This window comes from Hypomesus nipponensis, chromosome 16, assembly GCF_054491055.1.
Source record: "Hypomesus nipponensis isolate SF chromosome 16, ASM5449105v1, whole genome shotgun sequence".
In the NCBI taxonomy this organism is placed as follows: Eukaryota; Metazoa; Chordata; class Actinopteri; order Osmeriformes; family Osmeridae; genus Hypomesus; species Hypomesus nipponensis.
Genome location: NC_140376.1, coordinates 10,293,026 through 10,306,124, shown reverse-complemented (window position 1 = coordinate 10,306,124; position 13,099 = coordinate 10,293,026). Strand labels below are relative to the sequence as shown.

Here is a 13,099-nt window from a genome sequence, read left to right as displayed (position 1 = left end):
AACTTCTGTCTGAATGGTTTTTTTCATGTTTGAAGTGTTATAACATGCTTCTGAGGCTGTTATTACATGAAAAATGTGCTTTGTGAAGATGTTTAGCCATTAGATTCTGTTTTTGAGGCTTTCCTTTTTTTATTGCTCTAAAGTGCTTTTCAGCTCCTGAATAGCGTTTTCAATGCATTTACAATGTTTGGCATGTAACTTCTGTTTGAATGGTTTTCTTGACGTTTTAAGTGTTACAACATGCTTCTGTGGCTGTTATTACATGGAAAATGTATTTTGTGAAGATGTTTAGCCATTAGATTCCGTTTTTGAGAGTTTCATACTTTCATTGCTCTAAAGTGCTTTTCAGCTCCTGAATAGTGTTTTCAATGCATTTACAATGTTTGGCATATAACTTCTGTCTGAATGGTTTTCTTGACGTTTGAAGTGTTATAACATGCTTCTGAGGCTGTTATTACATGAAAAATTTGCTTTGTGAAGATGTTTAGCCATTAGATTCCGTTTTTGAGACTTTCCTTTATTCATTGCTCTAAAGTGCTTTTCAGCTCCTGAATAGCGTTTTCAATGCATTTTCAATGTTTGGCATATAACTTCTGTCTGAATGGTTTTCTTGATGTTTAAGTGTTATAACATGCTTCTGTGGCTGTTAATACATGGAAAACGTGTTTTGTGAAGATGTTTAGCCATTAGATTCCGTTTTTGAGACTTTCATACTTTCATTGTTCTAAAGTGCTTTTCAGCTCCTGAATAGCGTTTTCAATGCATTTACAATGTTTGGCATATAACTTCTGTCTGAATGTTTTTTTTCATGTTTGAAGTGTTATAACATGCTTCTGAGGCTGTTATTACATGAAAAATGTGCTTTGTGAAGATGTTTAGCCATTGGATTCTGTTTTTGAGACTTTCCTTTTTTTATTGCTCTAAAGTGCTTTTCAGCTCCTGAATAGCGTTTTCAATGCATTTACAATGTTTGGCATGTAACTTCTGTCTGAATGGTTTTCTCGATGTTAGAAGTAATATAACATACTTCTGTGGTTGTTAATACATGGAAAACGTGTTTTGTGAAGATGTTTAGCCATTAGATTCCGTTTTTGAGACTTTGATATATTTATTGCTCTAAAGTGTTTTTCAGCTCCTGAATGGTGTTTTCAATGCATTTACAATGTTTGGCATATAACTTCTGTCTGAATGGTTTTTTTCATGTTTGAAGTGTTATAACATGCTTCTGAGGCTGTTATTACATGAAAAATGTGCTTTGTGAAGATGTTTAGCCATTAGATTCCGTTTTTGAGACTTTCCTTTATTCATTGCTCTAAAGTGCTTTTCAGCTCCTGAATAGCGTTTTCAATGCATTTACAATGTTTGGCATTTAACTTCTGTCTGAACTGTTTTTTTCATGTTTGAAGTGTTATAACATGCTTCTGAGGCTGTTATTACATGAAAAATGCTCTTTGTGAAGATGTTTAGCCATTAGATTCTGTTTTTGAGACTTTCCTTTTTTTATTGCTCTAAAGTGCTTTTCAGCTCCTGAATAGCGTTTTCAATGCATTTACAATGTTTGGCATATAACTTCTGGCTGAATGGTTTTCTTGATGTTTTAAGTGTTAAAAAATGATTCTGTGGCTGTTAATACATGGAAAACGTGTTTTGTGAAGATGTTTAGCCATTAGATTCCGTTTTTGAGACTTTTCTTATTCATTGCTCTAAAGTGCTCTCAGCTCCTGAATAGCGTTTTCAATGCATTTACAATGTTTGGCATATAACTTCTGTTTGAATGGTTTTCTTGACGTTTTAAGCATTACAACATGCTTCTGTGGCTGTTATTACATGGAAATTGTATTTTGTGAAGATGTTTAGCCATTAGATTCCGTTTTTGAGACTTTCCTTTTTTTATTGCTCTAAAGTGCTTTTCAGCTCCTGAATAGCGTTTTCAATGCATTTACAATGTTTGGCATATAACTTCTGTCTGAATGGTTTTCTTGATGTTTGAAGTGTTATAACATGTTTCTGTGGCTGTTCATATATGGAAAATGTGTTTTGTGAAGATGTTTAGCCATTAGATTCACTTTTTGAGACTTTCATACTTTCATTGCTCTAAAGTGCTTTTCAGCTCCTGAATAGTGTTTTCAATGCATTTACAATGTTTGGCATATAACTTCTGTCTGAATGGTTTTCTTGATGTTTGAAGTGTTATAACATGCTTCTGTGGCTGTTAATACATGGAAAACGTGTTTTGTGAAGATGTTTAGCCATTAGATTCCGTTTTTGAGACTTTCATACTTTCATTGCTCTAAAGTGCTTTTCAGCTCCTGAATAGTGTTTTCAATGCATTTACAATGTTTGGCATATAACTTCTGTCTGAATGGTTTTCTTGATGTTTGAAGTGTTATAACATGCTTCTGTGGCTGTTAATACATGGAAAACGTGTTTTGTGAAGATGTTTAGCCATTAGATTCCTTTTTTGAGACTTTGATATATTTATTGCTCTAAAGTGCTTTTCAGCTCCTGAATAGCGTTTTCAATGCATTTTCAATGTTTGGCATATAACTTCTGTCTGAATGGTTTTCTTGATGTTTAAGTGTTATAACATGCTTCTGTGGCTGTTAATACATGGAAAACGTGTTTTGTGAAGATGTTTAGCCATTAGATTCCGTTTTTGAGACTTTCATACTTTCATTGCTCTAAAGTGCTTTTCAGCTCCTGAATAGTGTTTTCAATGCATTTACAATGTTTGGCATATAACTTCTGTCTGAATGGTTTTCTTGATGTTTGAAGTGTTATAACATGCTTCTGTGGCTGTTAATACATGGAAAACGTATTTTGTGAAGATGTTTAGCCATTAGATTCCGTTTTTGAGACTTTCATACTTTCATTGTTCTAAAGTGCTTTTCAGCTCCTGAATAGCGTTTTCAATGCATTTACAATGTTTGGCATATAACTTCTGTCTGAATGTTTTTTTTCATGTTTGAAGTGTTATAACATGCTTCTGAGGCTGTTATTACATGAAAAATGTGCTTTGTGAAGATGTTTAGCCATTGGATTCTGTTTTTGAGACTTTCCTTTTTTTATTGCTCTAAAGTGCTTTTCAGCTCCTGAATAGCGTTTTCAATGCATTTACAATGTTTGGCATGTAACTTCTGTCTGAATGGTTTTCTCGATGTTAGAAGTAATATAACATACTTCTGTGGTTGTTAATACATGGAAAACGTGTTTTGTGAAGATGTTTAGCCATTAGATTCCGTTTTTGAGACTTTGATATATTTATTGCTCTAAAGTGTTTTTCAGCTCCTGAATAGTGTTTTCAATGCATTTACAATGTTTGGCATATAACTTCTGTCTGAATGGTTTTTTTCATGTTTGAAGTGTTATAACATGCTTCTGAGGCTGTTATTACATGAAAAATGTGCTTTGTGAAGATGTTTAGCCATTAGATTCCGTTTTTGAGACTTTCCTTTATTCATTGCTCTAAAGTGCTTTTCAGCTCCTGAATAGCGTTTTCAATGCATTTACAATGTTTGGCATTTAACTTCTGTCTGAACTGTTTTTTTCATGTTTGAAGTGTTATAACATGCTTCTGAGGCTGTTATTACATGGAAAACGTGTTTTGTGAAGATGTTTAGCCATTAGATTCCGTTTTTGAGAGTTTCATACTTTCATTGCTCTACACTGTAAACCCGAACTTGTTGTTTCAACTTAAAAATTCAAGTGTCCATGCTGCCTTGAAATTGTATGTCAAGACAACTAAGACAATAAGTTAACTTAAATAGATATTTCTAGTTGACTCAACTCCATCTTCAGTCCATATTACTTGAAACCTTTAGTTGACATAACTTCATCTTGAGTCAAAACTACTTAAATGTATTAGTTGATTAAACTTAAATAGCAGTATAAGTAACATACATTTTCTTGTTGATGTAACTACAAAACTAGTGAGATGTACTTACATTTATGAACTGATTGAAGACAAACCCCAATCAAGATGACATAAATTTAAAAGTTGATTTAACTGCAATACTAGTGAGTTGTACTTACATTTATGAACTTATTGAATATAAACCTCAATCAAGTTTACATAAATTTACAAGTTAATTTAACTGATGTACTAGTTATTGGCACTTACCAATATCTTAAATACTCTTATTAAGATCTACTTGCATTTCTAAGTGGATAATATTTCTCTTTTTAACCTGTAAAAACATTGCTCAATACATATTATCTGCATACATCACATTTCATTACGTCTAAGGATTTTATTTCAAAAGAGAAAATGACGAGCCTTTACACCAGAGATTTTGGCAGTCACAGACCAACAGTTTTATTGTAGGCCTACCTTTTTCTTTTTTTTTACTGAAGATGAAATCTTCACATATAAAAAAAAACAAAACAGTAACAAGTTACAACTGTACCGACAGGTCATCAAAATAACAAATCTGTACTGTTGAGGATTTTTACAGCCCTTTTCTGCATATATTATTTTGTTACCAATTATATTATGCACACATATTCGCAAAATACTTGTTATTTTAATGAATTTAATTTAGGTATCAATCCTAAAATTATTTCCTCCCCCAAATTTCTCCTACAGATTTGTATTGTGATAACATTAGTTGGCATTCAACAATTTGCTTTTACAAATAGTGCAACAAAACATAAAAAAAGGGATGCAGGGGGAAAACTAGTCTGAAAATATGCATTTCAAGTTGTAAATGACAACCAAAAATACACATTATATATAGGTGGTGTCAACTTGAAAAAATAATAATTTGTTGCCATGCAACTATGTGGATTTACAAAAAGTGCATAAAAAATGATCAGTAAGTAAACAACCCAGAATTGTCTGTATTGCTGTCCCCCACATCTAGATAGTGTCTAAATCTTCTACAGCGGCCATTCACTTTACACTGATAAAGTGTCAAAATATAATGCCCATCCAGGTCTTTATTTAGTTAACTAGAATGAAGTAGGTGCTGTAACTTGCATGGTTTTCAATTAAGAGTCAATTTCTCATACCATGTCCACATTTGGTTGGCATTCAGATTATATTCAGTAGATCTTACATGTTAATACAATCACCTATTTTCATTCCACAAACCCATGAAGATGGTGACATTTGGCTGTTACCAAAACACAGTAAACTCTGCTTGAACTCTTAAACATGCACTGTTTCAACAACTTAATTTCTTACACCATGAACCAATGCAGAACCTTGCTTTGTTCAGATCGCAAACACCTAACCTTAAATGAGTCCATTTAACACTCAACAATGTTCACTTTTGCGTAAACTGTGCTTTTTAAGCTTACATTTTCTTCCTCAAGAGTCGGTTTTTTAAGCCATGAACCAAGGCAGAGCATTGCCCTCCACCAATGTCCATAAGCACCTTCTGAATAACTTCAAAAGTGTACCTAAGGCCCCTGGGGTAGTCGATGTTAAGGGCAAAGAGCAGACCCATCAGCAGTGCCACAGCAGTTGGGAAATCACTTAGGCTTGGAAAGATGATCTCTTCCTCGAGGACCACTGCGAAACGGACCAGTTCATCAATCTGTGCCACCATGAGGATGCCGACTGCCATTCCCTTTGTCCAGTCCTCCTCTGCATCTGTGACCTACACAAAGTGGACAAATATGTTAAAAAAAATATAAACCTTTACTGATACCCATGGGGAATTTCAGGTTTCATAACAACAGCAGTAACAGATACCAATATTAGGGAGTGCACAATTCTGCCATATTGGCCAATTCAATTTAAATAAATTCTGGTTTATCTGGTGTGGTCCGGTAAGTTATTATTGAAAAACATACCTGTACTTTCTTGTACAGTGTGGACCCATCTTTTAAGTAGTGGGGGAGCCCCATCAAAACAACTGCCCTTTGCCTTTGGTTGGAACCCTGTAAAAATAATAAACATACAGATGGGATGTATTAGACCAGAAATCAGAATATAATTCTAAGTGATGTTATATATTCTACTTAAGTCTTCATACTTGTTTCAGTTCAGAAATAGTCAATATGTTCGGAAAAGATGGCTATTGGACTAAAATTAAATAAATAACTTTTCATTATAGAAGTATGCCAAAAGTTCTAGCTCAAAATGTGAGTCTACAAGAGGTTTTGAAACTATTGCTCTATGATCTGTAACACATGGGAAGGTTATGGACTAGATAGATAAGAAAAATGGATTAGGTAGATTTAATTGGCTTTGTGTGAACAGACTTATATCAACCAACGGACATCAATGTCCAGAGTCCTCAAAAGGCTGTTCAGCTCCACCAGACCCATCCTGGCCCTGTACATCCCAAGGAACCTCAGTAGATACTTGTCAAGACCAGCGAAGAGGGAGTCTTTCAGGCCAACAGACGTAAGGCGAGCAAACTCTGCTTCAATCTGGTAGGCAGAAAAAAGCAAAGGAACACAAGCAGTTGGCTGTAAACTCAATTACTTTACTGTTGTTGCAGAATTTTTTTTTTTTTTAATCAATGCATTCTTTATACCAAATTATTCATGACTGATATTAACCATTCTTAAATAAATTATTTAGCAAATCTTAAGCAATTTCAAATCTGATCCACCTAACCGCATCTGAAATAGAAAAATACTTTTACCTGACGTTCAGAGAACAGTGCCGGCCATCTTTCTCTGACATTCGCCACAGGTGGCTCATCCTCCACAATTGTTTTTCTCCGTAAAGAAAAAGTGCTGGTCATCAATCCTTTTATTTTCTGCCAATCAATTTTCCTTTTCTTCATTTCGGTGACCATCTCGGTTCTTTCCTCTTCGAGGGAACGTTGTGTTTTTCCCTCTGGGATATCTGGCAGGAAATTGACTTCAGATTTTCTGGCCCTCTTAAGTTTTCCTTTCCCAGGTGTACCTGAAGAGCGCGAGTTGATGTTGAGCTCTGGGCATCCAGCCAATCGTAGCTTCTGTCTGAAGTTTCCCATTTTGAACTTCAAGCTAAATTTCCAACAGTACCAACCGCTGACAGATCCTGGTTCCCTCAGACAGGGATGTTTGTCGACGAGAGCTTGTGACACCAAGTCATAATCTTCACGTGTTGGGTATGCGTTGTGGACATAGATGGCTTCTGCTATTTTATCCAAAATGTCTGATTTTGTGTCTTTGGACACATCAAGAAGGGTTCCATCTTCATGGAAGGCTTCATTTCCTTTCTTCAACTTAAGTTCCACATCATACGAAAAAGTAGGGATGTCAAATGGCTGTGGCAGCTGACGGGTATGACTGGCAGAGGGGCTTCCCTCAGCGGATGTGGATAGGCTTGCAGTGTCTAAGGTTGAGTCTGTATGATAGGATTCAAGATTCTTGCTGTATACTTTCAAAGTCACTTTGTCCTTAGGCAGCTCTGACATGCTACTCAAGTTGCAAAGCTCATTATCGAACTCTGGATCTTGGAACTGCACCACCAAGTCACCTTCCAATCCAAGCTTGTTCTTCAGCATCAAGTGAAGGCCATCAACAGTCTCTGGCATGCTGTCAATTGTTATCCTCCGGATGTCGTCTTGGCTAAGGATGACGCGCAGCAACATGGTGAATCCCAACTAATAAAAAATAGAAATTATTTTACAAAAATGGTTGTGTCATGATCAAATATCATAAATTGGCCTATGGATATCATACGAGTAACTTCAAGGTGAAATAAAATGTTAAATTTGTGTTCTGCCAGACTATAAATTGAATGCCTTAATTAAACCCTATGAAATACCTGAAAATTGGTTTTCAAATTTTGTATATTTTGGCAGTAAAGCTTAAGGTAGAGTCAGCGATTCGGGGGAGAATGCTTATCATAATCAGTGAATTTCTCCTCACGATCTGCTACCTGTCCGTACTCTGCTGCAAAAAAATGCAGTGGGAATACAAAGCCTAGGCTCTATAAAGTGGCATGTTGCTAGCTATGGTGGCCCCTTTGTTTACATTACAGTTTACAGAACCTAGGCTGTGTATTACCATTGGATTTTACTATTGCTCACAAAGTACAGACATGTAGTAGATCATGAGTAGATATTCACTGACAAAACAACAACAAGGGTCAGGGTTAGTGTACAATTACAAGTATTCACATGACAATCAGCAAAATTATCACCTCAGTGCAGTAGGGATGCCTTCGGAGAAATCAGGTGTCTTCCTTGCACGGTGTAGGCTGACAGAGGGGCGTAGTGGTTCAGCTCTGCAGGTTCGACCACAACCAGTTGGAGATCATCAGCGCTGCAAACTTCAAAACATCTGAAGTGGTCCAGGTACCAGGCAGAGAAAGGTTGAAGAATAAAGAATGCCTTGTTGTCCACTACAACAATGTACAGAATTTGACAGAAATCAGGAAGTCCGCTTGTGCTTCCAAATGATACGTACATTCCCTTTACATATTTTGTCCCATGTATAAAGGCTATTGTTGCAAGTGATGCACTGGTCAGATGACTGAATTTGTGCTGAATAGCTTGTCTGACTGAGGTTGACAGATTTTCAAGGGAACTGTATGTTGCTCTTTCTACTTCCACTGCTGGCTTGAACAGGCACGGCATGTCAAAAAAGTATGACAACATAAGTTGGTGTCTGTTGGCCAAGGATAAAACAATGTTCTTGAAGTTATTTAGATCACGGACCGCTTTCTTGAAAAAGCTATGTTTAGCTTCAAAGCGAAATGTCCAGAAGTCAACCACAGGTCCAAAGCATCGAATTAGACAGGGATAATGTTCAAGGAAATGATGTTTGGGTTTGAGTTTTACATCAGGAAACACTTCTATAAAAAGTGTCCTATGTTCAAAGATCTTTGCTTCCAAGTAAGAGAGGCTTTCTTCTGTGAAAGTGGACGATACCAAGATTTCAACAATGTCTTTCAGTTCGAGAATCACAGACCAAGCGTTATCATTTTCAGGAACAACATCACCAATAATTAATGGCAACAACCTTAACAGAGTCCAATTCTCATGGCCATTCCCTCCTATTGTTCCAACCAAATGAAAATTTACTGGAATTTTCTGAGGGCAATTGGTTTTGTCTGAGAACTTATAAGGAAAGTGCTGTATGGCAGTATTTAAATTATCTACAGTGAAATATTTCTTATCAATTAATTTTTTCAAACACAAACACAGCTCAAAGGGTACAATGCCTTCCAACAGGTCGTGCAAAAAGTCAGGTGGAAACCCTGTGATGCAATGAAAGTACTGTAGCTCATTTAGAACACAGTCCCTTTTTACCCCATTCACACTTTTCAAAGTCACATTTTCTTTAAGCTCAGAGAGGTCTAGGTTATGCGACTCTCTTGTTCTCAATACAAATGCACCACTTCTTACAGAACAAGTTTGAATATCTTTACGACTTGCAAGGCAAAATCTGCAAAACTTGTCCACATTAAATGATTCTTGAAAGCCAGCAAAAGAATGTGCCCCCAAATTATCTGATGAAATGTATAGTACTGTGCCTCTGACACTAGTTCCCAATCTGTTGATGTAAATTCCTTGATTTTCAAGCAATTTTAGGTCTCTTAGTAATGGTTGAACAATTGGACTGTAACCAAATGTTTTAACATCTTGACTTTTGCATAGGGCAGCCAGATATATAGTAGATAATGATGATCTGTCTCTTACAGGTAAATTAGCAATTATCCAATAGATGGCACACAATTTATGTTTTTTTCTTGATGTCCCTAAAGGATTACAGACTTCGAAATCATCAATATACAAGGCCAGAGAAATACTCAGATCTTCACCAGAAATAAGTGGATTTTCTTTACAGTATGATGCATCAGAAAATGATGTATAATGGCCAGATTGTGATTTTTGGCTTTCTTCTAAAACTCTATCAAGTACATCACCCCTATTTAACAATACTTGAAGAACACCCAAGATTGACACATAAACAAATGTTCGTTTTGATGACAAATCTAAAACGAATTCAACTGGGTTAATAACACTGAAGTTTTCTTTGAAAAATGATAACCTTCTTTTGTCAGTTCCCAAAGACCCACCTTCAGAAAGACAGCTAAAATGATTAGCCTGGCACAAAGTATCTTTAACTATATTTAAAGTGTTTTCATCAATGGTACAACCATGCTGCCTCAATGCTTTATCAAGAGTGTTTTTGTTTAGCTCACCAACTAAAACACCAATATCCCTCAATTCTGTAACTATTTGCTGAACCGCTGTCTTTGAGACATGCAAAACTGCTTGCAATCGCAGAAATAAAGATGCAAGTCTTGCCTGAACTGTATCAGTGTTAACCTCCTGCTCGGTTATATTCTCACCCCCAGAAAATTCAGCGTCACTGATATCTGACTGCACTTGATCAACCAGGTGCTCCTCATTTACATTTGTTTGAATAACAAGCTCAGATTTCAAGTCTTGCAGTGTGACATTGTTATGAAAACGACTTTTGTGTGAAGTAAAGGTAGAGTAAACACTTGATTTGAAAGAACAATGATTTAAGGGGCAGGTAACAGTCTCTTTGCTTTTAAGATGTTTCCCAAGATGAGAGAAATACTGTTTTATAGTCACTGGGTCATTGAAATTGCATAACTGACAGTTAATTTTAAAGTTTAAATGTCCAATAGGTCCATGCTGTGAAACTCCATGTTGTCTCAAGTGGTTTTTCAGAGATTGTTGTGATCGGAAAACTAGATGACAGTCACTGTAGATACAGGGCAATGGACAGTTTCTTCCAAAATGTCCATGGACAGCTCTATAATGTTCAATTATTCTTCTACGATTTTCTGAGAAGTAGGTACAATACTTACAAATCCACCGCATTTCCGTTTGCATTCAAAACATGTAGACCTGGAAAAAGAAAGAAAAGATCATTAGGAAAGATATTTGACTTTAATAAGCATTTTATATATTTCTCAAAGAAATTTACAAAATAAAAAACCTACATTTGCATTTTCAGCATGTAAAACTGGAAACAGAAGGGAGAAAAAAGGAGAATTAGGACAGATATGTGACTTGGTAGTTAAATAACCATTTGCTATTTACATACAACAGTACACATATCTCTATAATAAGTCTAAAAGTTCAGTGTAAAAGACAGTTAAGCTGATATTTATTTATTTGTATTTATTTATTTGTTAATGATTCTTAAAATGCCAGGGCAATTCATAACAAATATAGCACTTTCTCATTTCTATTCAAAGGGGCATCTTAAAGCATGACACGTGCACCGGTCTTGTAAACGGCAAAGTTCCATTTACAATACTTTAAATCTATTGGGAGCTATTGAAGTCCGCTGAATAACGTTATGGTCCAATTCAACCTTGTCATGCGTGTGCGCGCGCACACAGGTCCGCGGCCAGCCAAGAATAAATACAACACCACAGAAGCCTGAACAGCAGCCAATATCAGCAGCCCTGTTTGTAGATGTGCCCGTGACGTTCACAGCAGACTATGGCCGTCCAGCAGTGGTTTAAATTAAATAATAAAAAATAAAAAACAGACGCCAAGTCTGCCGTACTTTTACTGTGACCGCAAGATTAAAACCCCATGAAAATTGGATTAATAAAAACACGTGATTAAGGTTATTGCATAGCCTATTCATTCAAACAGGTAGCAAGGAAAAGCTCTCGTTTAGTTCACAAATGGCACTATGAAATTGACTATTTTAAAAATTAAAATATGATGCGGTTGTTACTAACTCATGATTAAAATCAGCTCTGGCATCGCAGACTGGAGCGGAGACGTTGTTTCTGGTGTTTGAACTAACACGAGGGCGCTGTGTGTAGGCCACATTCCGGCAGCCAGTTTAACGGTGCCGCCTCGTGTAAAACGCTACCGCCTCGTGTAAAACGCTACTTGTTGACATTTTTTAATTCGTTTTCTGCCACCAGTGACAATGAAAAGTACAACTTTCGATGTAAATTAATGTCATTACACTCGATATTTACTGTGCTGTCGAACATATATGTTTAAGTAGGCTAGCTAGTAAGCTAAGTGGTTAAGAAAAACTCTGCTCAGTGTAAAGCTTGCATTTTTTTCAGTTAAGTTTACAATTAACGAGTATCACGCTATACCAAACACATTAAATGTTTCAGAAGTATTACATGTATGTTTATAAGAATTTGCACTCACCTTCTGTCGAGTAAAAGAGTCCGCTCCGGTATCTCCTTTTCACTGCGCAGAAAGATGGCGGCAGTGCCTTCCCGTTCCCGGTGGATTCAAAGTCACGCAGGCACGCAAGTGGTACCACGTGACTCTCAGCGTACAACGTGATGACGCATAAACGACCAATTTTAGCCTGTTTTTTTAACTCAACTAGGTCTTTCTAGCTAACATAACATTGATTTTCAATTTGGTTAACTTCCATGTAGTTAAGGCGCTGTTAATTGCTTATTTGAAGTTATATCAACTTTCTACACACACCCATGTCATATTGACAAGAAAACATTTGTTAAGATAACAAAAAAGCGAAATCTGGGTTTACAGTGTAAAGTGCTTTTCAGCTCCTGAATAGTGTTTTCAATGCATTTACAATGTTTGGCATATAACTTCTGTCTGAATGGTTTTCTTGACGTTTGAAGTGTTATAACATGCTTCTGAGGCTGTTATTACTTGAAAAATGTGCTTTGTGAAGATGTTTAGCCATTGGATTCTGTTTTTGAGACTTTCCTTTTTTTTTTTGCTCTAAAGTGCTTTTCAGCTCCTGAATAGCGTTTTCAATGCATTTACAATGTTTGGCATATAACTTCTGTCTGAATGGTTTTCTCGATGTTTGAAGTGTTATAACATGCTTCTGTGGTTGTTAATACATGGAAAACGTGTTTTGTGAAGATGTTTAGCCATTAGATTCCGTTTTTGAGACTTTTCTTATTCATTGCTCTAAAGTGCGCTCAGCTCCTGAATAGCGTTTTCAATGCATTTACAATGTTTGGCATATAACTTCTGGCTGAATGGTTTTCTTGACGTTTTAAGCATTACAACATGCTTCTGTGGCTGTTATTACATGGAAATTGTATTTTGTGAAGATGTTTAGCCATTAGATTCCGTTTTTGAGACTTTCCTTTTTTTATTGCTCCAAAGTGCTTTTCAGCTCCTGAATAGCGTTTTCAATGCATTTACAATGTTTGGCATATAACTTCTGTCTGAATGGTTTTCTTGATGTTTGAAGT

The 13,099-nt window shown here is 36.1% G+C and overlaps 1 protein-coding gene across 2 annotated transcripts; it reads right to left on the bottom strand.

Annotated features, from left to right (window-relative positions):
- Nucleotides 1-4,288: 4,288 nt before the first annotated feature.
- LOC146254848 (sterile alpha motif domain-containing protein 3-like) lies at nt 4,289-12,152 on the bottom strand. Of its 2 annotated transcripts, none has more exons than XM_084676415.1 (8): nt 12,063-12,152; nt 10,874-10,896; nt 10,739-10,778; nt 8,093-8,232; nt 6,600-7,550; nt 6,229-6,381; nt 5,800-5,886; nt 4,289-5,603 (listed from the first exon to the last, which is right to left on the bottom strand). In XM_084676415.1, exons 5-8 carry the CDS (start codon nt 7,536-7,538, stop codon nt 5,298-5,300), a joined length of 1,485 nt encoding a protein of 494 aa, XP_084532541.1. In that variant the 5' UTR covers nt 7,539-7,550; nt 8,093-8,232; nt 10,739-10,778; nt 10,874-10,896; nt 12,063-12,152; the 3' UTR covers nt 4,289-5,297. The 2 variants fall into 2 exon arrangements, with proteins under 2 accessions (XP_084532541.1, XP_084532542.1); XM_084676416.1 differs by having other exon boundaries at nt 8,093-8,221.
- Nucleotides 12,153-13,099: the final 947 nt, after the last annotated feature.

Coding starts and splice junctions, on each gene's coding strand:
- LOC146254848 (XM_084676415.1), bottom strand. CDS start 7,538: ATGTTGCTGCGCGTCATCCTTAGCCAAGACGACATCCGGAGGATAACA. Junction 6,382..6,599: donor CACTGTTCTCTGAACGTCAG/GTAAAAGTATTT, acceptor TCTGCCTACCAG/ATTGAAGCAGAGTTTGCTCG. Junction 5,887..6,228: donor TGAGGACTCTGGACATTGAT/GTCCGTTGGTTG, acceptor TTATTTTTACAG/GGTTCCAACCAAAGGCAAAG.